The sequence below is a fragment of the Haliotis cracherodii genome, unplaced genomic scaffold (assembly GCF_022045235.1).
Source record: "Haliotis cracherodii isolate W230 unplaced genomic scaffold, xgHalCrac1.p SCAF_10, whole genome shotgun sequence".
Lineage (NCBI taxonomy): Eukaryota > Metazoa > Mollusca > Gastropoda > Lepetellida > Haliotidae > Haliotis > Haliotis cracherodii.
The window spans coordinates 45558520-45586333 of record NW_027266265.1 but is presented as its reverse complement, the minus strand read 5'-3'; the positions used below and the strand labels follow the sequence as shown (position 1 = coordinate 45586333).

The 27814-nt window shown below is 41.4% G+C and overlaps 1 protein-coding gene across 1 annotated transcript; it reads right to left on the bottom strand.

Moving 5' to 3' along the window:
* Positions 1-4197: 4197 nt before the first annotated feature.
* On the bottom strand, positions 4198-27122 carry LOC139454431 (annulin-like). Its single transcript, XM_071236132.1, has 17 exons — positions 27100-27122; positions 21727-21855; positions 20275-20414; positions 19225-19479; positions 16772-17044; positions 15868-15986; positions 15167-15280; positions 12409-12583; positions 11992-12136; positions 10587-10696; positions 8758-8923; positions 7023-7150; positions 6436-6548; positions 5682-5886; positions 5197-5360; positions 4587-4732; positions 4198-4351 (listed from the first exon to the last, which is right to left on the bottom strand). Exons 1-17 carry the CDS (start codon positions 27120-27122, stop codon positions 4198-4200), a joined length of 2559 nt encoding a protein of 852 aa, XP_071092233.1.
* Between the last annotated feature and the right edge of the window lie 692 nt (positions 27123-27814).

Genomic DNA, 27814 nt, shown 5'->3' with positions numbered 1-27814 from the left:
GTATAGAAGGCACTTATGCAAGACGCATAATTTATTCAATAGTGTTGTATCTCTTAACAATACTGCACAATGAAATACACCAATCTCATGTCAGCAACCATTTTATGTGACTTGTTTTATATAATAAGAAAGTGATAAGACACCTGCAAAGTGGGAACACCAGCTAATGCATGTGCATATTTATAGATATATGTGCATGGTGCAGTCACAGGATATTATGCTGGGACGACAGGTCATATTAACCTGGGGTCCGTCCACAAAGCTATCGTAGCGCTAAGGAGATCGTAACTCCCAACATAGACTTACGACGGTCGCCATGATCGCTTTGTGGAACGGAGCCTTGCACCTCTACGTTACTCCCACCATTAGAGCACCTTTGTGGGGACAGGCTGGCGGGAACAAAACTATGGAAATACTGTGTCACTTGTAGAGGTGACATGGTCACCATAACACATGCAATCATGTGTCCAAGCTCTTTACGGAGCATCTGTCTCATCTGGGTTTTTTTAAGTATTGACGCACCGTTGTTGAATCCCAGTACCAGTATCAGATATGTGGTTGAACCTCTAGATATGTTGTAGTTGTGTCACTAGATATGTGGTAGCTGTACCTCTAGATATGTGGTAGTTGTATCACTAGATATGTGGTAGTTGTATCACTAGATATGTGGTAGTTGTACCTCTAGATATTTGGTAGTTGTATCACTAGATATGTGGTACTTGTACCTCTAGATATTTGGTAGTGGTACCTCTAGATATGTGGTAGTTGTATCAGTAGATATGTGGTAGTTGTATCACTAGATATGTGTTAGTTGTACCTCTAGATATGTGGTAGTTGTACCTCTAGATATGTGGTAGTTGTACCTCTAGATATATGGTAGTTGTATCACTAGATATGTGGTAGTTGTACCTCCAGATATGTGGTAGTTGTACCTCAAGATATGTCGTAGTTGTACCTGTAGATATGTGTTAGTTGTACCACTAGATATGTGTTAGTTGTATTACTAGATATGTGGTAGTTGTATCACTAGATATGTGGTAGCTGTACCTCTAGATATTTGGTAATGGTACCTCTAGATATTTGGTAGTTGTATCAGTAGATATGTGGTAGTTGTATCACTAGATATGTGTTAGTTGTACCTCTAGATATGTGGTAGTTGTACCTCTAGATATGTGGTAGTTGTACCTCTAGATATATGGTTATTGTATCACTAGATATGTGGTAGTTGTACCTCCAGGTATGTGGTAGTTGTACCTCAAGATATGTCGTAGTTGTACCTGTAGATATGTGTTAGTTGTACCACTAGATATGTGTTAGTTGTACCACTAGATATGTGGTAGCTGTGCCTCTAGATATGTGTTAGTTGTATCACTAGATATGTGTTAGTTGTATTACTAGATATGTGTTAGTTGTATCACTAGATATGTGGTAGCTGTACCTCTAGATATGTGTTAGTTGTATCACTAGATATGTGGTAGCTGTGCCTCTAGATATGTGTTAGTTGTGTCACTAGATATGTGTTAGTTGTATTACTAGATATGTGGTAGTTGTATCACTAGATATGTGGTAGCTGTACCTCTAGATATTTGGTAGTGGTACCTCTAGATATTTGGTAGTTGTATCAGTAGATATGTGGTAGTTGTATCACTAGATATGTGTTAGTTGTACCTCTAGATATGTGGTAGTTGTACTTCTAGATATGTGGTAGTTGTACCTCTAGATATATGGTAATTGTATCACTAGATATGTGGTAGTTGTACCTCCAGATATGTGGTAGTTGTACCTCAAGATATGTCGTAGTTGTACCTGTAGATATGTGTTAGTTGTACCACTAGATATGTGTTAGTTGTACCACTAGATATGTGTTAGTTGTATTACTAGATATGTGTTAGTTGTATCACTAGATATGTGGTAGCTGTACCTCTAGATATGTGTTAGTTGTGTCACTAGATATGTGGTAGCTGTACCTCTAGATATGTGTTAGTTGTATCACTAGATATGTGTTAGTTGTATTACTAGATATGTGTTAGTTGTATCACTAGATATGTGGTAGCTGTACCTCTAGATATGTGTTAGTTGTGTCACTAGATATGTGTTAGTTGTATTACTAGATATGTGTTAGTTGTATCATTAGATATGTGGTAGCTGTACCTCTAGATATGTGTTAGTTGTATCACTAGATATGTGGTAGTTGTACCTCTAGATATGTGTTAGTTGTACCACTAGATATGTGGTAGCTGTACCTGTAGATATGTGTTAGTTGTACCTCTAGATATGTGGTAGCTGTACCTGTAGATATGGGATAGTTGTACCTCATGATATGGGGTAGTTGTATCACTAGATATGTTGTAGTGGTACCTCTGGATATGAGATAGTGGTATCACTGGCTACCAGTAAGTAACCACTAGATCCACACAAGCTGTCCTTACACCACGCGATACACCGTTGTTATGTCACAAACAGCTCCACCACGTATCTGTGCATGAACCGGTTTCGCAACATGACTATGGCGTTTTAGATTTCAACAAATCAACCGAAAGACATTAAGCCCGCATGTCTCCCGTGATGGTTGTGCTGTCAATGGAATTCATACAATGACTACCAGTGGAAACGATTTGCTTGACAATAATAACAGCATGTTATGCATGAATGCGTTCGGTCGGACTGTTCTGAACAGTGTTGGTATCTTGATCAAGCTGTGATCATGTGCAGATATAGATCAAGCAGATGTATTCATGTGAAGCGAATAAAGGACTCGACACGAGTCAATATTTCATAGAACTACCCCTGCTGTAAAGGATATAGGTATATACAGATTATATGCAGATAATTAACAATTACCTCGACCTGTGTAATAATATCCCACTTTGTCCTTGTGCAAAAATATGTTTTGGCTGAAGAAGAGGATTATCTCCGCGACGATGTATAGTACATCTTCTCACGATGAACACGGGGTGTCCAAAAAGGCAGTGTTTTAGTCCTAGGGTGTCAAAACAAAGAACTGAAGTCAATTACTTCCGGGTGTCTGAGGTGAAATTGGGTTTAACATCGCATCCAAGATAATTGCACTTATATAGCGACGTGCATGCACGTGTGTGTGTGTGTGGCTGCTTATACTAGCCTGGACTGATGCCGATTAATAGTGCTAGCTCACTGAGATACCATGCCGCAATTAAACATGAATACCCCACTCAGACACAGTATACTGACTCCAGGCCGAACAGTCCTTGTTTAAGCCCCTTAATGCCGAGCGCCAGACAGGGTTACAAGTACCATCTTTTAACTTCTTTTGGTATGACGCGGCTGGGGATCGAACCCCGGACCTTCCGCTCTCCGGGCGGACGCTCTACCACTTGACCACGGAGGCGGTCTTCCGGGTGTCTGATGTACATGAAGAGGATTACCTCTATTGAGAGGATAACACTGCGGATGAGGTATATTACACCTATTCAAAGCCGTGGATGAACACGGGTGTCCATAAATGCAGTCTTCTTGTCCTAAAGTGTCATTGTGAAAATGAACTGACGTTTCTTCCAGGTGTCTGAAGCACATGCTTCTCATATATGGTGGCGTAACTTTTCACCTTGCAATGGAATAGTTCAGTCCTTACTCAACTCAAATCTAACAGTAACGCAATGTACAGATATTTATATATCACAGTAACGCAATAACGTTATACACTCACCGCCAAAAGAATACCAAACATGTTGGTAAACATATGAACAAGTAGTCATGTTTAAGAAATATCAGATTGGTCCCATGCACAAACGAACATACCATTATGTTGCGTGAAACGACGCTATTGAACGCATCACATGTGACGTCATAGATCCATGACACGAGATGTCTCGTGCAGAACTAGCGTGTAAAGCTTGGAAATAACGTGCAGCATATCGTGATAAGAATAAAGACACTGTGGTAATACTTGACTGAATGTTAGTTCTGTGATTAATTGGCACACATTGGAAAAATCTCTTCTTAGCTTACATACCCCTGTATATGTGTCTATGGTTCGTGTTTTCTTTTGGCGGTGAGTATATACACCAGAAATATAGGAATATTCACTGGTAACTAGGGTGTGTGGTGTGTTCATCATGGTCACTCGTGCGCCCTTGTACAATTATAATGGTGTCAGGGTCAAGTATTATGCCATGGACTTCAGACGTCAAACAAACATGGCCTTGTCGTCGTTCATTGTTATTCGGTGATAGTCACGGCGTAGTAGCCGATGATGTTCCTCAGTTGTGTAGACTCCAGGCCGATGCTGAAATCACGCATCTGCATCCTCCGAGGGTAGGGATGAGGCTTCATGTGGAGCACCGATTTCCACGTAGACCCCGAGGGGATATCTCTGTAAGGCAATAAGGGATACTTACAGTGTTCTGTGGAGATAAATTTTATCAGAAGACAAAGCTACGACACCATATTCTGGTCAACGATGATAATACTGTCACCCTACGAAATATCGAGTTTGTATTTATCGTTACTATATATCATGTATATCGCTAATATAACTACCTGTTTAATGTTTCTTGGAAATAATATGAGGTATATATTACGCGGTATAAAGAGGATGTGGCACTTACGGTATAGCGAAGGTGTCCTGGGTAGTATGCTCACAACTTAGACTGCCTTCAATATCCACCTGGCAGTTTGTAAGAGTCACCGGAAGTGGATTGGTGAAGGTCACAGTTACATCTAGGTCATCATCCACGTGACAGGAAGTGGGACCCTGATATGCGAGGAGTCGGGATGAGAAGATATATGTATGAAATGAATCTGTTTCGATGTCTTAAGAGCGAAATGTCATCCACAAAGTAGTCTACCCGCGAAGATCCGGGTTAGAATAGGTTTACACCAAGCCATGCTTGTCGTAAGAGGCGACTAACGGGATCGGCTGGTCAGGATCGCTGACTTGGTTGATGCATGTCATCGTATCCCAATTGCGTGGATCGATGCTCCTAATGTCAATGACTGGATTGTCTGGTCCTGACCCGATTATATACAGACAGCCGTCATATAGCTGCAATGATTTCTGTTTGCGGCTTTAAACAAATAAACACACACACAAAGTCGTCCCATTTTGTTACTGAAACGAAAATACGATGCACCCCAAATCTCGCTATTTAAACTTAAAATATCTACGAGTTAAAGGTAAGTTACATTCGTAATTAATTAATGGGGTAAGCAACGAACCAGGAGTCGAATATTGGGCTGTCGCAGAAGGAATGACGTCTGTTCTGAGACAGGGTTTTCGTCGTCGTCGTCGACCTCAGCCACAGCCTGGATGTGGAAGTGGATGTCGTCCTTTTCACGTATCCAGGATACAGTGGAGTCCATTTTCATGATGAATGTCTCACCTAGGCAGAGTTCAGGCACATGTAGTCTACTCAGAGTTATACATATCAAACGGCAGGTGGTAGTGCATTCGGTATTTTGAATCGAATATAAGTCACCATTAAGCATTGATAATGACTTTGCGTGTGTGCCAAACGGATTCTGTTTCTGCGAAGGTCGAGACCTATTTTTCTCTGGCTTTGACGTGTAACATAATAGTGTATAATAATGACTCGTGTGTGTGTTTTATGATAGATTGGTATGATCAAAATCACGTTTGGCACTGTAACTGTAACACATATAGATACTTTCAAATGTTACAGCAGAAACTATCGAGGACTCACTTTGGCCGGGTGTGACCTGAAAAGATTCAAACTCTTTTCCTTGAGCCTGTCCAGTGATGGCACCAAAGTAGGTCTTGTACAAGACTTTCAGCACCAATCTTTTGACAGATCGCATATGACTTCCGGTATTCTTAACGTGTACCGAAAATTGAAAATCGCGACCAACAAAGACGTCCCCGATATCTTCGATTTCAATTTGGATGTCCTGGAAAATATGAAATAAAGAATAACAGAGGTATATATTCTACCGATACTGGCACATATTGTAAAATATTCTAATTTTTATTGTAAGAGGAGTATTCTATCAATGCCAAATCAAACAGTAATTCAACTTGTTTTTAGGTATGGACATGACACAAGCACAAACATTCGAAGATGATGTTACCATATGCAAATACCATATTAACAAAGATTAGTCTGCCTTACAGACCCTGATACAAATATATATCAAATACAGCCCATGCAAGTCTATAATATTTGGCAAGTCTAGATCACTGCAGTATGAAGAGAGTCACTGGGCTCCTTTTTATTATATTTTTATTAAGATAACTGAACAACTGTTTTTATGTACGATATGTTCATTTCAGAGACTAGATTTTAGTCTATAACAAAGATGTGCAACCGGAATTATGCACAACATACATATTTGCTGCTGTCACTCCATCACAACTGGCAACCCGAGCTACGACATTGCCCTCGACCAATCTACTTACACTTATTTGTAGACAAGAAAATATCCGAAAATAAACCTTACATCTGTTCCCTTGGTAATGTAGTCGGTATTGTAGATGTCGCTGTTGTTAACACCGCTGAGTCTCTGGAAGTCCCTTTCCATCTTCTGAAGAACAACCTCCTCCTTTTTCGACCCTTTCAAAACAGACGTAGTGTTAATAGCACCAGTTACTACAGTAGTAGTAGTAGTAGTAGTAGTAGTAGTAGTAGTAGTAGTAGTAGTAGTAGTTACAGATTAAAAGATAAAATGCAGCAAAGACGGTTTGGGTAATCCTGGGACAGTCAGGCTGGTTATGTTCATCATCAGCCCAGGGACCCTACCCCATCTACACGCAACCCAGACAGCGAATGGGTCTTCTCCCAGGAAACGCGACCTAGTCAAACCCATCCAGAATTTGTCGGAGAATGTAAAGACTCCCCAACAGCAAATCCGTGTACTCTCCCAATGTCAGTCAACAGATTGGGAGGTACCATATTATTCTTATCATTGTTGTTATTATTTCATAAGAGACAGGTGGGATGTAGGTGGTGATATCACTTCGGCTACGACGATATGGGTTCTAAAAGGATAATGTCTTGATGAGGATGCCTTGGATAACGTCTAGCTACCTTCTTCATATTTATAGGTGTGGGTAATATCGCATCTCTCAAGCTTCTGGGGGCCACCATAGCTTCTCATGGAGGCCCCGCGGTACGGTCGCCCTGTGGGCCGATGGGTGATGATCTCCTTCCCAGCGCTGAAACAAGGAGGGCAAGCATGTGTCAAAGGGGGCAATAGTGACTGAGTGAGGGAGTTTGGTTTTACGCCGTTTTTAGCAATATTCCAGCAATATAACGGCGGGGGACACCAGAAATGGGCTTCACACATTGTACCCATGTCGGGAATCGAACCCGGGTCTTCGGCGTGACGAGCGAACGCTTTAACCACTAAGCAACCCGACCGCCCCAAAGAGGGGCATTAAATGTTATATAATCGGAATGTGTTTACGCATATATTCTAAATAACACATACATGTAAAATGTTTCCATTTTACACTACAACCAGTCATAGACTGCATCCAGTAACAAATACACTACAACTGTTCACAGCAGCAACTTCATCAATTCACAGAAACACTACATTCATTCTCAGACACACTACATCCATTCACAGACACAGAAAATCCATTCAGTCCTTCGCACCGGCGGGGTCCCCAAATTCATATACTGACGGTACCATTTTGGAAGAGGGAAATCTCTACTTTCATTCACAGGTAAACTACATACATTCACAAATACACTACATCCATTCACAGGTAGATCACATCCATTCACAGGTACACTACATACATTCACAGGTACACTACATCCATTCAGAGATACACTACATCCATTCACAGATACACTACATCCATTCACAGGTACACTGCATCCATTCACAGGTACACTACATCCATTCACAGGTACATTACATCCATTCACAGATACACTACATCCATTCACAGGTACACTACATCCATTACAGATACACTACGTCCATATACAGGTAAACTACATACATTCACAGGTACACTACATACATTCACAGATACACTACATACATTCACAGGTACACTACATCCCTTCACAAGTGCACTACATCCATTCACAGATACACTAAATACATTCACAGATACACTACATACATTCACAGGTACACTACATCCATTCACAGATACACCTCATACATTCACAGGTATACTACATCCATTCACAGATACACAACATACATTCACAGGTAAACTACATACATTCACAAGTGCACTACATACATTCACAGGTACACTACATACATTCACAGGTACACTACATCCATTCACAGATACACCTCATACATTCACAGGTATACTACATCCATCCACAGATACACTAGATACATTCACAGGTAAACTACATACATTCACAAGTGCACTACATCCATTCACAGATACACTACATCCATTCACAGGTACACTACGTCTATTTTCTCCAATCAGAGTTAATTAACGGGAAATCGTTCCTTGCCACTGATGTTTGTTCTACATGAATATTAATCATTTGGAATTCGACCCCACGGCCTGGGAACAAGAATTTGAAGGATGTGTTGATAAACTAAAAATATTGTACACTTAAACAAATATCTAAACAGTCTCAATAATGGCTAGATATACTCCCCATTTCCACTTAGGCAACAGAAGCTCTCAAAACAGCGATACTCGTTTCTACTCAAAGCCCGCGCACCGGGGACAAGAGAGCGTCTGTTTACACAATGTACCCAGTGTTTGACTATGTGTTTAATGGGCACTTGAAATGTATGTTTCAGGTTTAAAATATCGATCTCACTTACAAGTTCTTGCTGCGTCCACACTCCACCAGCGTCCCAGTCAGCTGATTCTCTCTCCACTGCACTCTGTCAGCGTTCACCTCCGCAAATATGAAGCCGACGTCATCGTCTACACGAACGTCGCCCTCTTTCACGGCTCTCACAGGACACGGCCCGCACGTGTAAATACCTGAAGCGGCGAAAAGCAAGATTTGGGGTATTTGAACATAATGCAAAAGGGGTTGTTTATACCATGAAGTTTTCAGTAAACATTCCAAATCTAACTTACTGAGAGATTCAAAGGGATAATTATAAAATACTTTAAATAATATTGACGTTTTTAGTTTGTCTTTTGGATATTTTGAATAAACGCATAAAATATTTTAAATGACAAACAAACCGATTTCTCTTTTATCACCGTAAAATCATATTAAAACGTATATACTGAAGGGCAAAAGAAGGTTCCCGAGTTCATTGTGTAACTGAAAAATGGAAAGAACTGTTGTCTATTTAACCGTCACTCATTCCTGCAACAAATTGTTAAGAATAATCTGTGTCTGTGTATTGTTGTGTAAAAATATAGACTGGGGTAAGAAACGAATTTGCAACCACATGACCTCTACCATGTTTAAAATGTTGTAAATGTGTGCCGAAAAAAGAATCTTTATAGATTTTCAAACATATAAGAATTTACTTGCCATTGTGTTTATTGAACGATACCCTTCTGATGTGGGTGGGTGACTGAACAGATAGTACCCCGTTCACTCGACAACATTTTTGCACATGCCTAACTACATATACCTGTGTGTAAGTAACTTCAACTTCAATAAGTGACAATCAACTAAGGTGTGTAAATAAGGTATGTTAATGGTGTAAGGCACACATATCCATCAGTCTGTTCACGACTTTCAACATGGAAATGTTGTCTTACAGAAATCTTCGCATGAAGCACCGTGAGTTTGTTCACAACCTTTTGACACTTTGAAACCCAAAGAAAACACTGTCCGCCCAGCTCTGAATGTCCGCTTAAAAGTTGGTATTGCTGTATACCGGATAGCGTCAAGAGCACTATTGCCAATTTGTTTTGTGTTGCCAAATCTACAGATATAATAATAAGACCACCCTCTGGCGTTGGCATATAACGTCCACATGACAACATAATACATAAAGTGCAAATTTGCACTTGTGTAATTTTGCATTTGCACCTGCTCCAGACATGATGCAAAATTGTTCGTGGTGTAAATATACACGCATGAGAAAACGTGTTCACGTGACAAGTATGCAAATATACACACATATGTATAGAGGTGCATGTGAAGGATGGAAAACATCAGCACCTGTGTATTATTATACGAATTTGTTTTAATTTTTTAAAGTTTTAAATCAAATTATATTTTCAAAATAAAACGATGCAGAAGTATTCTTCGAGTGCTGACTGAGCGCCAGTACAGTCCATGTTTATTTAGATGATATAGCTAAAATATTTTCAATTGAATATCAAACACATGATACAGTCATACTGAGATGTGTAGTTTCTGTTGCTCCTCGGCTTAAAAGCAATGATTTTTATGTGTATCCTATACTGATTTATATTGATTAATCTAAACATTGAGCAACCTTCAAAATAAGGAGGGTTCGACAGGACGCCATACAAATCCTCCCATACTCCTCCAAATGCTAAACTAAAATGCCTAAACACTCGTGAATGTCCTCTCAAAATCTACCATGACTGCTCTCCGGAGGGGTCGTCTCATATGTGGGCTCGACATCATTCCTGAGCGCCCCCCAACCCCCCCCCCCCCCCCCACCCACACCCTCCAAAAAAACAACAACACACACACACACAAACTTACCATTACTACGTTCCTGAGGGGTAGGGTCGACCACTTGCCACCCATCGTACTCTCCCCGTGGGTCCAGATCAGGCCGCCTCATCCAAACCTCACCCCACACATGATAGGACCTGCAGATAGGCAAATAGCGGGGGAAGTCAGTACTAGCGAACACAAAATGGATGAGTGAATGTGGGATGAGTACTTTAATGTCCACCTCACTTGGTAAACTTGAACTCATATAAACACAACTATTATTCTGAATATTAACGCGCCAGCTGAACATTTCATCATCTTTCTTAACTTGTGTTGCCATGGCAATGTCCAGAACACGGGATGGCAATTGGCCTGAGGCGCGGCACATCTAACTTAAAGGTGCCTTGATCCCAAGCTTGTGGGTATGAATACCAGACCCGTACTGATTATGATCGTCACGCCAACATTAAGGTGACACAGTGACTGAAATACTGTTCAAAGCGGCGTAAAACACAACTCACTCACTCATTGCGGTTGCCAAATATATGATCAACACAGTTTCTAATTCGGCTAAATCTGTGTTTTGTTTGTTGTTTAACGCCGCACTCAACAATTTTCCAGCTATATGACGGCGGTCTGTAAATAATCGAGTCTGGACCAGACAATCCTGTGATTGACATCATGAGCATCGATCCACGCAATTGCGATACGATGACATGCATCAACCAAGTCAGCGAGCCGATCCCGTCCGTCGCCTATGACGGCAAGCATGGGTTGCTGTAAACCTATTCTACCCCGGATCTTCACGGGTCCGGCCAAATCTATGACACAGGACACTCAGTATTGAAATCTGAACAACTTTAAATTGAGTTGTAGGGCTTATCAGTTTCAAGTTTCAATGCCCATAATTCCAAACATGTTGGAGTACAAAAACATACAGAATAAGGGTTTCATGAATTACGGCAAACTTGGAAATATTGCTCTAAAATTATCGTCATATGATTTAGAACTTTTTCTTTCCGTCTCGTGAAAGGGTTTTACTTCGGACATTACGTACTGATATGAGACAAAACTATATAAAACTGAATTTGAAAAGTTCAAAAGAAAATCTATGAGCCAGTCCGTGTCCATGATGACCTTGTTTATGCACGGTATGTGCATCCACTAAAACATTTAGCTTGAGTGAAAATTTAATGTTCAATTATTAGATGAAACGCGAACCTTCCTGAAAATCTTTAAAGACAACAGCACGGACGGGTTGACGTATCATGCTCGTCCTAAAAACCTTTCTGGTAATACTTTTGAAAGGTTTTCCCTATTGCTGAAATTATGCAGATTGTGTAGGCCACCAAGGTCGCTATCATCTCTGGTCCTTCAAATGAAGGACATTTGGTAATAAAGTGTTCTCCTGACCTCTATGGAGGTCAAGGACAGCGCCATCATCACCCACCAGACGGAATCATCTGAGATTTCACACCAGTCTCCACTTTCGTTTTTCATCTGGATGTAGTCGACGGCGAGGCTCGTCATGTCCATGTTGTGTGCGGTGTTGTAGCTGGTAACGCCCCGACACGGGATACCAAGGGCCCGGCACACTGAATAGGTAAAAACGTAACCAATGGAATCTTTGTACTGGCACCAATTGGTGTTTTATCATTTCAGTGATAGCTTGTCTCGAAATAACCACAGGTGGATAACAAAGGCAGGTCCAGAACTTTAGTTTTTATAGCTGCGTTCAGGGCTCAGAAGTGCACATTAGGCTCTCACTCACTCGCTCGCTCGCTCACTCACTCACTCACTCGCCCACTCACTCACTCACTCACTCACTCACTCATTCACTCACTCACTCACTCACTCACACACTCACCTGTTATCAGAACACCAGCAAAGACCCAGCACTGGCCGTACTTGACAGGTTTAGCCGTGTCCATGTACTGACGAAGTATCTTGACGCTGCCGTTCCACTTGGTGGGGCGCGTCCCTCCCTCGTACTCGCCGCTCCAGTTGCCCACCATCACGCCGTCGTCGTCGGGGGCGTTTACCTGGAGGTCATGTTCATTACACTTTAACACAGAAACACGTGATGTGTTCGGTACCACTTAAACAAATGCCTCCTTCATAAAATAACATTGATTTGTTCAACGTGCTTCAGGTTTCTAAGAGATCAGGTAGTGTATGTACGGACTAGGATTAACAAGGCAGGATTCAGAGGACGTCATGAGTTCCTCAAAACAGTAAAATACGGTTATAACGAACTCAAGTGGACTCAATACAGTAAAATACGGTTAATACGATCTCAAATGGACCTCAAATATTAGTTCGTTATAACCGTAGTTCGTTATAAAAATATATATAGCATATAACCAGCAAATGGACGGGCCAAAAAACAGTTCGTTATATCCGTCAGTTCGTTATAAATAGTTTACTGAGTTCAGCGGAACATAACAGTCTCCATGGCATTCCCCATCGCCATAGATTCAATGTGTATTGAATTCTTCTGATTGATCAAAGCATGCAGATCCGTCAAGTTGTCGCTAATTTGAATGAGTGATTCATTTATAATGAGATCGTGGCATTTTCAAATCCATTCATCTGACTCCCATGTTGCTAATGTTGACGCGACGTAACTTTTCTTTTAAATCAAATCTATCACCGGACTTCTCGAAACTCATGATACATGCGCACATGAGATATGCAAACTGTAGTGCATACACTTCTTGCACGGATCTCTAAAGAATGGACTGAGACGGGACATATGCTGTATATTCCCCAGGGAGCTGAGAATACAATATGAATGCAAACTAATCAATTGATCGGGGTAAATATGGCATGCGGTTTCTGATCGACCCCTGTGATGTTAAATCTCCTTCTTTTGCCTGTTATTGTTATTATTATTGTGACAGATTGCAGCGAAAAGGGTTTTGGTGATGTTTGCATTATTATATGTACAGATTAAAATAAAAATAAAAATGCACCAAAGAGGGTTTGGGGGATCCTGGCACAGTCATGCTGGTTGGGCTCATCATCAGCTCAGGGCCCTTGCCCCATTTTACACGCAGCCCAGACAGCGAATGGGACTTCTCCCAGGATGCGCTGCTCAAACTCACCCAGAACTTTTCGGAGAATGTGAAGACTCCCCAACACTCAACCTTTTGCATAACCCAGATTGTCAGAAGGGCTGTATTCCTGGTAACAAACCCGGTTACTCTCCCAGTGTCAGTCAACAGATTGGGAGGTGCCAAACCTAAGGCACCGAGAACAATGAGGAGTCGGGCACCTTGGTACTTGGCATGCAAGGGTGACATTTCAATGATACCGTGTTTGTTCCAAAGCGGGGCATCCATTGACAATGTGTTGGACAGTCTCATTAAATTCATTGCATAATCTACATTTCATATTTGCATTTTGATGCAAAATCACACATTGACGGTTTCGAGTGGGAAGTGACTGGTCCTGAGTAGCAAACAGAAAGCCTTCTTTTTCCCTTTTCAGGACAGTCGACTTCATCCAAGCGAAGGACTCTGCAGGGTTGATCTTCTCAACACATTGCACAAAAACTCGATGCAGTGGTCGTTCAGATAGCCTCCCCTTGAAAAACGGAGTCTGGGCCGATTTGATATGGCACTTCACTTGGTTGAGACTCATTTCTGTACCGTCCAGCAGTACAAAACCATCAACAAAATCAACACTGACATTGAGATTATGTCTCACACCTTTGGCTCGTTTAAGTAAACTGTTGAATGCCTTGTTTTCATCATGAGTCTTGACATGATTCACAAGAGGATCATCAGACAAATAAATGTGCGCAAAAGTGCACAAAACAATTCCATCATGAAGAGCCTCCACGTTAATCAAACCACGTCCTCCCATAATGATTGGTAAATATAGGCGATAGAGGGCAGAGCGAGGGTGATAGGATCTATCGTCTGACAAGATTCTACGTGCATGGGTGTCAGTACTCTGAATTTCTTGTTTCGTCCAATCAACAACACCAAAAGAATATGAAGGGACGGGTACAGCATAAGTATTTGCTTTAACTTTATTGCGAGCATTTAGCTCAGAACTCAAGATTTTCTTAAGCCTACAGTTGTACTCTGCCCGACGTTTTTCCTTGATATGGGCATTCTGGAGTTTCACCCTAATCTACATCCCTAGGTACGTATAGGTCTGACCTTCCACGAGATGGTCAATACCTCCTCCTCCCAGTAAACTGACTAATCCCTCTTCTACATGGCCACGTTTCACATGAAGCATGTTGCATTTGTCGAGTCCAAAGGACATACCGAAATCATTAGAAAAGGACTCGACAGTATGGATCTGTTTTCTTAATATGGATCTTCCGCTGGCAATAAGCTCAAGGTCATCCATATAAAGGATGTGAGTAAGGGGTGTTGGGGATCTGTGCCGAGGAGATCCAGGATGATAACCTTCCTCTTTGCTAAGCAAAAAGGATTTAGTTACAAACAGAAAAGCAAAGGTATAAAAGAATCGCCCTGAAATCTTCTAATATAAACAGGTTCCTAAGTCACCACCTGCCCCTATTATTATTGTTGTTGTTATTGTAATTGTTGTTGTTGTTATTATTATACAAAGTGCAGTGCATACAAGAAGACTGTAAGACTCACGATTTGTGTGAGAGTCTTGACCACCCTGGCCGCACTCCCCATGGCGGGTGTCGCCTCGAAGCCGAATGCCCTCCTGACCAGATGGAGGGCCACCTCCAGGATGCCGTCCTCGAACTAGCGGGGACAAAACAGATAACTTCCCGTGTCCACAGTGTCCGATATGTCCCATGTTACTGTTCTTGGCATGAGTTTCATAAACTGTTTCGTGGTATTTGTTAAAGCACTCAAAACGTTTACCTTTCATTTTGCAAGAGTCAAGAGTCAACTTCATTTCTTTTATAACAAATGTTATATTTGGGATAACACTTTCTTAGTAAAGTACAGATTCTCCTACTTTTTTTAGGTTGAGTCCCGTCCGGGATTCGAACCCACACTTGCCAGAGTGAGGCACCTAATCGCCAGCACACAAAGTCAGCGATCTAACCCACTCAGCCACCGAGGTTTCCACAAAAATGAAAGTCCGACAACTGGTAGTCTAGATCACGTACTTTGAGTACCCCTCTGACATGTGTCGTTTCTTTTGCCCGGCAGTTAATATCAAACTGAATCAAAAGCCATCTTATTTCCTGCCATCAACTGTGATAATGTTGGTAATCCAGATATAGGTAATCCCAACTAATTCAACCTTTTAATATTACGATCATAAGAAGCTATGCTTATAGAAAAATGTGTCAATATTGTTTGATTAGCTATTAGTTCACCTGGCCATAGAACCAGGATGATGCCGCCATCCTGGAGACGCTTCCGGAGTACTGGGGTCCGGAGTCGTTCAGGACCGCCTCCTTCCTCCAGTCCTCGTCGTCCAGATATACCACGTCCTCTGAAACAGTACACGACAATGTTCACCATCGGGGAATTAGCAATATCATCCTCTTATTCTTTGGGTTACTAGTGAATGATGTATCAATTTGCGGACTTAGATTCTAGTATTTGAAATTGTTTCCTGGTAATAAAGCGACATGAAAATACGCCATACTTAATCTTTTGTATAACTAAAATGGAATCATTATGTTATTGTTGCATGTGCTCCAAATAAGACTCGAGAGGGAAGTTCGGCCATTGATGTCAAGGTTACCACAGGCAACAAATTGCCCTAAAAGCAGAACGATTGTTACATTTTTTTGTATTGTCAATATATATTAGCATACTGTTGGTAAATTAATAACGATGACTTTCATGTTAATACTGTCAGCTATATGTCCAACACCCAACTCATAAAGTGTTATTGGATTTTCATCCGCGCATTGTGTTTTTTTAAGATTCTTTATCTTTCTCAATAATTCACCACCAGAGTACAAAGTCACAATCGCTGGCATTGATGTGTAAATATTCATCAACGTTTCTCCATTAAGGGGTCTTTGTTACAATCAGTCAGGTTGGCAACCATATTCTGTTTAGGTAACATTTGAATACACTAAAAAACAATAAAGGAATACCACTTAACCTGTCACCGTCACCATTAGCACAAGGCGACATTTATTGTGATTACATTAAATTGCATTCAACTGCGCCAGTTCGATTCTTTGACACAACATGAATTCCTTTATTCTGATATCGATCGAGGGCTTTGACGTCAGTTAACAGCTGAAACATTTATCACCTCACCTCTGCACCAAGGGTTGAAGATTATGGCGACGTCTTCATTGTGGGTGTACTGCCAGATGACCTCACAGTCCTCCTTCGCCTCGACGACAGCCGTGATACTGAACTCCCACTCCCCGACAGGTGTATGGGCGGGGACGAATATCGCCAGGGTGAGAGAGGTGGCGTCCTGACCCACACAGGTTGCCCCCCACTTGGTGCGGCTGTAGGAAGCGTTGGCCCCAACCTCCACCTTCGTTGTGGCGCTTAGCTTCGTGTGGGGCTTGTAGTTTTCACCTTCGAGAGAGTGAGTGAGTGAGTTGGGTTTAACGCCGCTTTTAACAGTATTACAGTTATATCACGGCGTGTGGGAGGAAAGCCCAAAGTGATGCAGGTCTCAGATTTTTACCACTTCGGTGAAACCCACGAGCACGGGTATGGTGCTGACAAACCTAGTTGGAGCGAACCGGGATTCGAATCCACAATCATAGGTTTCTGGCGTGCCCAAGGGACGCAACTCTGAACAGCCAATCGCGGCGCCTTAGACGACTGGGCCACCAATGCCCCCCACCTTCGAGAGAAGCAAATACAAATTCCGGTTAACTCGAACTGTGCGTCTGACGTTACTGTGTTTAAACCCATCTGTCGCTATATACGACTTAGTAATATGATTGGGAGACGGACGAGAAAGCCGTCTAAGGCATTGCTGTGTTGAGGGGTGACCCTTCGCCTTAACAGAATCTAATAATAATGGTTTCAAATGGATAATTCGCCCAGATTATGATCTTTGATTTCTTAGAGTCACACTCGTGCTCGTTGGTTTCCATATCGTAATAGGGGGCACGGGTGGCCAAGTCGACTAAGGCGCCGCGATTCGCTATGCAGAGTTGCGTCCCTTGGGCCAGAAGCCTACGATCGTGGGTTCGAATCCGGCCCCGATTATGTTTCTAGGTTTGTCAGCACCATACCCGTGCTCGTGGGTTTCACCAAAGTGGCAAACGGCTAAGACCCGCATCACTTCGGGCTTTCCCACATTAAGCTGACACGCCGCGATATAACTGGAATACTGTTAAAAACGGTGTTAAACCCAACTCACTCACTCACCATATCGTAATAAACGTTTACTACCTGATTCAGTGGGATTACCTGGAAGTAACTGAAATGTAATTCAAAGCGGCTATAAAACTCATTCACTCACTCACACTTACAACAATGTGGAGGGGCGATGGGCTAGCCGTTTGGGTTCAATGCCCCTTGGGTACACCTGGTTTTGGTGTCCCTTGGAGACCGATCACGTATTATTAAGGGTCTTTTTGTGTGGGTGTCTTGGATTTACTGGATATTTTGGTTGAGATAGAATAAAAATATATATCCGTTAGATCTTTTGTTCAACCTACCACCATACCATACCCCATCACTAGTCCCTCACCGTCGGTCACTTGCCGGGATATGGCTGGATATATATATTGCTACAAGAGGTGTATTATTAAATCTTTGCTAAATAAGATGTTTACAGAACTGTGACCGTCACATCAAAGCAGATTTGGGGAATGTTATGCTTATGTTCTCTATGTGAGGCGAAATGGGGTTTTAACGTCGCGTTCAATATTATTTCACTTATATAGCGACGTGCATGCACGTGTGTGTGTGTGTGTGTGTGTGTGTGTGTGTGTGTGTATGTGTGTGTGTGTGAGAGAGAGAGAGAGAGAGAGAGCGTGTGTGTGTGTGTTGCTGCTTGTACTGGTACAGACTAATGCCGATAAATCGTCCGGTTAGCGAGATTTCCGTATTAACGAGATTCGCTGTATTTCACTTTATTTACGCACAGGTGAGGTCAGAGTCTATTGTGCGATACCGACTTCATCATAAACATGTGTTTAAGATACCAGCGATACCAGGTGTTTACGAAAAGGAGAGTGTATCCTACCCCATCGGTGGTACCCCTCACAACGAAATGTAAGTGAATTAGCGAATAACTGTCGACCTGTTTGATATCTTCACATGTTTACTCTAAACACTGACAACTAGTTGACAGTGGAAATTACAACATGGTGAAATTGGGTTCCACGTCGCATTCAATATTAATTCAATTATGTAGTGACGTGCATATACGTGTGTGGCTGCTTGTAGTTGTGCGGACTAATACCGTTTTATTTTGCTAGCCAACTGAGATACCATGCCGCAGTTTAACATGAATACCTCACTCAGACACGATATTCTGACTCCGAGCCCACAGGTCTTTGTTTTAGTCCCTGAATGCCGAGCACCAGGCAGGTACCAAACAACTACCATATTTAAGGTCTTTTGGTATGATGCCGCCGGGAATCGAACCCCGGACCTTCCGCTCTCCTGGCGGACGCTCTACCACGAGCCCACGGATTGTGGTCCCTCTGGCGCAAATCAACTATATGGCTGAAATATTGCATTTCATTTAGATTTCAAAAACTAACATTGATTGTCAAAGGATCTGCTCCTACCGAGATTAAAGGTTAAGGTGAGGTCTGACTGCTTAGGGTCACAGGGTCGGTCAAAGAGCACGGTCATGAGAAACTCCTGTCCTCTACGGATAACCAGTTCTGGCTTCATCCTGGTGGGATGTCTCCGCTGGTCCCCCGTACACTGGTACATGTTGGTGTGGTGGGCCTCTGTATTCTCCTTGATGTGCAGGTTGACCCCAGTGACGTGGAGGCGCTCCTCCAACAGTAGCGGGTCAACCTCCATCATTGTTTCTTCTGAAGGGAAAACATTGCCATCAAAGCCTAACGCAGGCAAGACCACAACAAAGCGATGATTTATGTTTAGGACATTTTTACAGTGGACAGGAGGATTTTTTATTTTGTCTAAAAAACAATGTATATTTCGAAAAAAATAAACATTTTCTTTGGTAAATAATAAGAGAGCGGCTGGTGAGACATTCCAAAGAATGGCCTAATATAACAATGCTGCCTGCAATAATTGCCTAAAATAATTTAAAGAAATATTTACACATAATGTAGGCATTTTGATATAAGGGTAGATTTACAATATTCATCAGTACATCCACATCAACATGACATGTGTTTGACATATTGTTTCAGTCAGAAAACACAAACTCTGAAATTTACATGACTCTGATAGCGCTTACGAGGTATACACAACAAGGGTCAAAAGAACTGACAATAGGTGTCGGACGAACAACGTACCTTCAGTTGTGGAAACGCACTTTCAAGGTTACTTTTACAGACATATCTATGCCAATACGTTATTCACCAAACACGATTAAAATGTTTTGGGTTAAAAATATGGAACGATCACAACTGTCGACAGATTGTGTTGTATGATAGTCATGTATACTTGTGAAATTAGTGAATCCAGTTTCAATATGGATTTCTCCCAATGCAATTCCAAGTCGAGATGACCAACGCCCTCTATACAATCGTGGTGTCGCAGAAATTCGTTTGAACTACAGGATGACCTTAGCAGACAGTTCGTGCACATACACTCTGGAAGAAATTAAATTAAACGGATAAAAAAATATTCATCGCTACCTTCAAATAGCAGCCCGATCCTGTGATAGTCAGACGAGTAGCCATATTCTGCATCTCTGTCCCATGCTGGCGGCCACGCCCTCTCATGAGTGTACCAGGGGAAGCGTCTCGTGAAGCGGTCGTGGATGCTCCAGTCAGCACTATAACCACCGACAAAAATTTCAAATTAATAATATGGCTTCACGTAATAGAGAGCAATATTACATCTATAACCCGGTGGTCTGCGGTCGTCAGCAAAATTACATCTATAACACGGTGGTCTGCACTGCACAGCAATATTACATCTATAACATGGTGGTCTGCAGTTAGCCGGCAATACTACATCTATAACACGGTGGTCTGCAGAAGTCAGCAATGTTACACCTATAACACGGTAGTCTGCAGTAGCCGGCAATACTACATCTATAACACCGTGGTCTGCTCTGCATAGCAATATTACATAATTATATAAGACGGTGGTCTGCACTGCATAGCAATATTACATCTATTACACGGTGGTCTGCGGTAGCCGGCAATACTACATCTATAACACGGTGGTCTGCAGAAGTCAGCAATGTTACACCTATAACACGGTAGTCTGCAGTAGCCGGCAATACTACATCTATAACACCGTGGTCTGCACTGCATAGCAATATTACATCTGTTACACGGTGGTCTGCGGTAGCCGGCAATACTACATCTATAACACGGTGGTCTGCAGAAGTCAGCAATGTTACACCTATAACACGGTAGTCTGCAGTAGCCGGCAATATTACACCTATAACACCGTGGTCTACACTGCATAGCAATACTACATCTATAACACGGTGGTCTGCAGAAGTCAGCAATGTTACACCTATAACACGGTAGTCTGCGGTAGCCGGCAATATTACACCTATAACACCGTGGTCTGCACTGCATAGCAATACTACATCTATAACACGGTGGTCTGCAGAAGTCAGCAATGTTACACCTATAACACGGTAGTCTGCGGTAGCCGGCAATATTACACCTATAACACCGTGGTCTGCACTGCATAGCAATACTACATCTATAACACGGTGGTCTGCAGAAGTCAGCAATGTTACACCTATAACACCGTGGTCTGCACTGCATAGCAATATTACATCTATAACACGGTGGTCTGCAGTAGTCAGCAATATTACATTCTATAAACGGTGGTCTGCACTACATAGCAATATTACATCTATAACACTGTGGTCTGCGGTAGTCAGCAATGTTACACCTATAACACGGTAGTCTGCAGCAGTCAGCGATATTACATCTATAAAACGGTAGTCTGCAGCAGTCAGCAATATTACATCTATAACACGGTGGTCTGCACTGCATATCAATATTACATCTACAACACGGTGGTCTGCGGTAGTCAGCAATATTACGCCTATAACACTGTGGTCTGCAGTAGTCACCAATACTATTTTCCTATATTGACAAGACTGTCAAGTTGGTCACCTGGGTCCCCTGCACATGTCGGTGTCTATGGAGACTGCGGGGGACGTGAAACTGTTTCGGGAGAAAGACTCATGCGTCGCCTCTGCCAGACTGTCGTCGGACTCCTTCGTCACTGACGCCGGGGAACCCCTAGGAAAGAAGTGTCATGGTCATGCATTCAGACATCGTGGTGTGAGGAGGTCAGGAGTGAGGAGTTCCAAGCACAGGATATAGCGAGGGTTCAGTTACTTCTTAGGGTGGAGATGGGGTGCAGAGGGAATGCAGACACCACATGTGATGGGGTTCAACAGGATACTAAACGAGGAAAATGCATAGTCATGATCGGGAATGGGGAGCAAGGGTAACGTATTCGATTGCCAAAAGAGGGAAGATAAGATAACGTAATTGGTTACAATCGATAGATGAGAGTCATGGTAACGTATTCGGGTGCAACCGAAAGAGGGTAGTCAAGGTAACGTATTCGGGCAGCTCTGAAAGAGGGGATACAAGATAACGTATTCGGGTACAATCGAGAAAGGGGAGTCAAGATAACGTATTCGGGACAATCAAGAGAAGGGAGTCAAAGGTACCGTATCGGGTACAATCAAGACAGGTGAGTCATGGTAACGTATTCGGGTACAACCGAGAGAGGGGTGTCAAAGGTAACGTATCAGGTACAATTTAGATGTGGGTCAATGTAACGTATTTGGGTACAATTGAGAAAGGAGAGTCATGGTAACGTATTCGGGTACAATCGAGAGAACAGAGTCATGGTAAAGTGTCCGGGTACAATCGAGAGAACAGAATCAGGGTAAAGTGTCCAGGTACAATCGAGAGAACAGAATCAGGGTAAATGTCCGGGTACAATCGAGAGTACAAAATCAGGGTAAAGTGTCCGGGTACAATCGAGAGAACAGAATCAGGGTAAAGTGTCCGGGTACAATCGAGAGAACAGAATCAGGGTAAAGTGTCCGGATACAATTGAGCGGGAAGAAAACGTATACAGAAATCTCCGAGGGAGGAACATTGTGCCTATGTAAGAATCGAAACAGGGACATATTTGTGATAGATAAACAAATGTCTCAACCGAATGCACCGCCAAAGGATCACAATTACCGCAAGCAACCAATCCGAAACAGTTTTTTTCTGTCAATACGTGTTCTTTTCCACCAAAAAAACAACAGTTTTAAATTAAAAGTCAATGTGATATGTCTTCATGTATCTTTTATGAATGCTGTACCATTTTTCCAATATTGATCAATAATGTGGAATGACGTTTTGTTCAGTTTTAAATCAATGATCTGAAGGTTAACAATCGAAATCTGTTGCTCGTTTAATCCTTGGAAGGCATTATATATATTTCCGGGTAGCAACAAATAGTTCTGCGTATCCAGGCTGTTCGAACTGCATGGTTACCGCGGTATAGTGAGGGATATGCGTGAACATTCACGATGAATATAGCCCAGAAGTGAGGTGAAATGAGGTTTACCGTGACAAAATTACAGCTATGTTTATGACATAGTTCAACGATTGGAACGACAACGACAGCATTGATGGTAATGATGACGTCATTTCAACGCAAAAATAACGTCAACTCAACTATAACAGTAATAGCATGGGTGATGAAGATTATTCCAACGATATTGACAACGATGATGATGATGATATAAGAAGCACATCGATATGGCTTGGAGGACTATATTCTCTGACATGTTACCAAGGGAAGCGCCTGTTCTCAATTCACAAGGAAAAAGCTAAGACGTTATTGATTTCCAACTTGTTAAGATATTTAAAGCTTTGAAGCTTGAATCATGTATTCAATGAGCAATACTCTCTGAAGTTGTGTTGTGTTTCTAAGGATATCTGAGGACAAAGTGCCACATTCTGCGTCACCAAATACACCCCCATGTATTAACGTGGAAGCAAGTGGTCGGTCAAGTTAAGAAGGAGGATTCAACTAGATATACAGAATGAACTCAAGGTGTATCATGGTTGAACGGCTGCCTGTATTTACTACATCTAGCGTTGAAGAGCATCTCGCTATGAAGCTTAACTTAGGTTGAGTAAACAAACACAGACTGGAACCAGAATAAGTGCTTTTGAAATCTCTTTGAAATCGAATTGAGATGAACCAGTGCAGTTCATCAATGTGCAATATGTCACGTAAATGGCGTTGTGTTGCACGACTGTAATAAACAGCCAAAATGCATCCGCGTTCACAGATGAGGACCTCCTTGACAGGAACACGGAAATTGATCATTACCGAGCACATTGAAATCCTTGAACTTATATGAAACAGCGCCTTACAATGTTCTGAAGAATAGACTTTAATTTTTGATCGCGTCAGATAAAAAGCTTAATATATCACAGAAATAAATGTAATTTTTGAAAATAACACATGCATGTGATAACTTCGAGTATGTGCGCATTGAAGAAGGCACACGGTATAAAATCGTCGCACATCTCTATGGAGTCACGTGTTGTTTCGAATGGAGGAATATTTTGCGTACAATCAAGAATACGATCCACAGTAGCAGTACTAACCGTAGCGATTCCAGACAGTCAACAATAACCCCGTAGGTAGTCCACGTAAAAGTGATACATGGTAGAATTCTTTCCCTCGCGTAGGGTTTCACCGTTAAAGCGGCCCAATGAACCAGTGTTTTAATGACCCCCGTCAGGTTTCCAGACAAAAGTGACCGAGTACCAGTGTTTTAATTTTCCCCGTATGGTTTCTAGGTTCACATGGACAAAAGTGCCAGTGTTGTTTTATTTCCCCGTAAGGATTACAGGTCAACATGGCCCAAAGTACCAGGCTGAGTGTTTTAATTTTTCCCATATTGTTTAGGTAAACGTGGCTTAAAGTACCAGTGTTTTAATTTAACCATAAGGATTACAGGTAAACATGACCCAAGGTGCCAGTGTTTAAATTTCCCCAAATGATATAATAGTTTCTAGGTAAACGTGGCTTAAAGTACCAATGTTTTAATTTTCCCCATATAGTTTAGGTAAACGTGGCTTAAAGTACCAGTGTTTTAATTTTCCCCATATAGTTTAGGTAAACGTGGCTTAAAGTACCAGTGTTTTAATTTCCCAAATATAGTTTAGGTAAACGTGGCTTAAAGTACCAGTGTTTTAATTTCCCCGTAAGGGTTACAGGTAAACATGGTCCAAAGTACCAGTATTTGAGTTTCCTCGTAAGCATTACAGGTAAACATGGCCCAAAGTACTAGTGTTTAAATTTCCCCATATAGCTTAGGTAAAGTGGCTGAAGGTGTTTTAATTTCCCCTTAAGGATTACAGGTAAACGTGGCCCAAAGTACCAGTGTTTTAATTTACCCCGTATGAATATCAGGTAATTATAAGACCCGACGAGCCAATGTTATAATTTCCCAGGTAAGGATTCCAAGTTGTAAATAGATGTAAATCAAGTACATTCCAATGTCAAGCCAAGTCGACTTAACCCCCATCCACCAGATGTTCATATGTAGTACATATGTAATATATGCATTCTTTGACTGACAGGTATACACATGAATATGTTTGATTACACGTTTAAACAGTATTGGGCAATACGGTCGACTCTCGTTACGTTGAGGATACGGGACTTTGACCCCAAAGTGTCCTACGTTTCTATCGACCATGGCGTTTCTGACATCGTGCCTATTTTATTGATTAGATGTTTTCTCTGTAAATAAAGATGAGAAACCAATTAGTGCCAGTGAGGTAAAGATATTTCTCCGTGAATGTTCTCAGCTGATGTGATGCTTTTAACTGACATTCCCACTATCGTGTTTGCATAAAAATCCTATCTTGTTAAACGATATATTTGCTTATATGGAACGGCGCTGGGGACCAAGGGATGTAATGTAATACGTGTCTTTAATACGTGTTTTTTTGTCTTGTTTTCTGGTTTCAAATGGTAATAAATAAGCAGGAACCAAACGGAAGTATCTGCTTAATTGTTGTTGTTTTTCAAGTTATCCGGTTTCGTCATGACGAGATGCGACTGTATAGCGTACCCCTCGGCTGCTGCATTTTTATAGATGACATTCTCACACAAAATCTTTTGGAATATTTGTTTCAAAATGCAATAGCTAGCTCGATAGATAGATGTTTATTCAGTATAAGAGGCTTAATGGTCTAAAGTGGAATTGATTGATGATATAAGCCTAGTCACGTGAGGGTAAGACATAGATAGGCTAACTGTTGTACAAAGGAAACAAGTGATGTAGAATCATGGCAACAGAACGAACACTATCAATAACATCAAAATTAACCATTGACTGTTTATATTTAACCACATTGACACTATATGCGATGAATTTCATTCCTAAACTTGAGTATCGTTCACACACAAACAATACATCGAATTCATCTTCGGTTTCACGAGATGTATACTGGACAAGAAGTAGAACGAATAAGATTAATAACATCTTTTGATTTACAAATCATTTATGAAGTGATTTCCTGAACTTACAAAAAAGACCTTATGAATCATTTATCTGATACGTGAGTGGCATGTGACATGTGAAACCCAGTTATATTTGCATAAAGTTGCCCTAACATTTCATAACATTCATAAGGCGATCTTAATGCCTCCAGTTTTAGTAGTTATAACCAATATTTCATCAAAATATAAACATGAAATGTAGATTATGCAAAGAATTTAATGAGACTCTATAACACATTGCCAGTGGATGCTTTGGCGCAAACACTGTACTTTAAGCGACATAATGGAGTGGCTCGATCATTTTATTATCTTGTTGCTTTGACACAGAGGTCCATCCATGGTACGACCCGGAATATGTAGAAGGTGTCATGGAAAATAATAAATACAATATTATTTTATATATAGGCCCGTTTTCAGCCTCAGACGTATCCATGCCAACAAACCTGATCCTGTCCTTTTTTATAAATCCAATGAAATCATTTCAGGATTCAGGAAAAAACATGGCAAATGTGCGGAACTCGCTTTCGAATTTTCACGCTTGCATCCCAAGTACCAAGTTGTCCGATTCCCCATTGTTCTCGTCGCCTTAGGTTTGGTACCTCCCAATCTGTTGACTGACATTGGGAGAGTACCCGGGTTTGCTACCAGGAATACAGCCCTTCTGACAATCTGGATAATGCAGAAGGCTGCAGTGTTGGGGAGTCTTCACATTCTCCGAAAACGTTTTTGTTTTTGTTTTTAGGTGGGTTTGACTTGGTTTGACCTGGGAGAAGTCCCATTTTCTGTCTGGGCTGCGTGTAGAGCGGGCAAGGGCCCTGAGCTGATGATGAGCCTAACCAGCCTGACTGTGCCAGGATCACCAAAACCCTCTTTGCTACATTATCTATTTTAATCTGTAAATGATAATAATTATAATGATTATGATAATAACAATAACTTACTTGACTCCCGCCGAGTTCCCCATACTCTAAAGGCCGGATCAATCTGAAACAGTTAAACAGTCAGTCATGATTTACTTAAACCAACATGTTTCTCCGTAGAAACTATATCTTGTAAGACCAACATATCAATAAACTGAATATAATAAATGGATTGCCACACACATATGGACAATCAATATGATCAGCAAGCCCATTTCTGAGCAATATTTTTTAGTTATTGTGTGGGTGCTTTCATATTGGTATCTACTTTGTCTATATATAAACAGCCGGTCAAAAGAAAGTGTATCCCAATGTTTGGTGTTTAGATTTGAATATATAGTTGATCAAAGAGGTTTTGAATAGCAGGTGTTGTGCATATATGTATAGATCATTGTCGTTTTAAACGGTGTCATGTAAAAAGAAAGGTATACATTTGTACATCCATATTTGATGGTGGCTAAAAATGAAACAAACAAGAAATGATGACCCCCATGGGGTTGTATTTGATACGGGTATCATAGTCGTATTTTTAATCTTTTGATCAAATCCAATTTCATTCATACTTTTTTCGCCTTTATGGAAATAGAGAAGTTAACAATTTACATTCATTACTAAGCCATTCGTGTATCGATGACCTGATCAGATAACGTTGTCTCATCAAATATCGTGTTCATGTGATCTCAGATTGAAAGTTGTTTGTATTATTTTCTTAAATGTATTAATTAATTCTAATCAG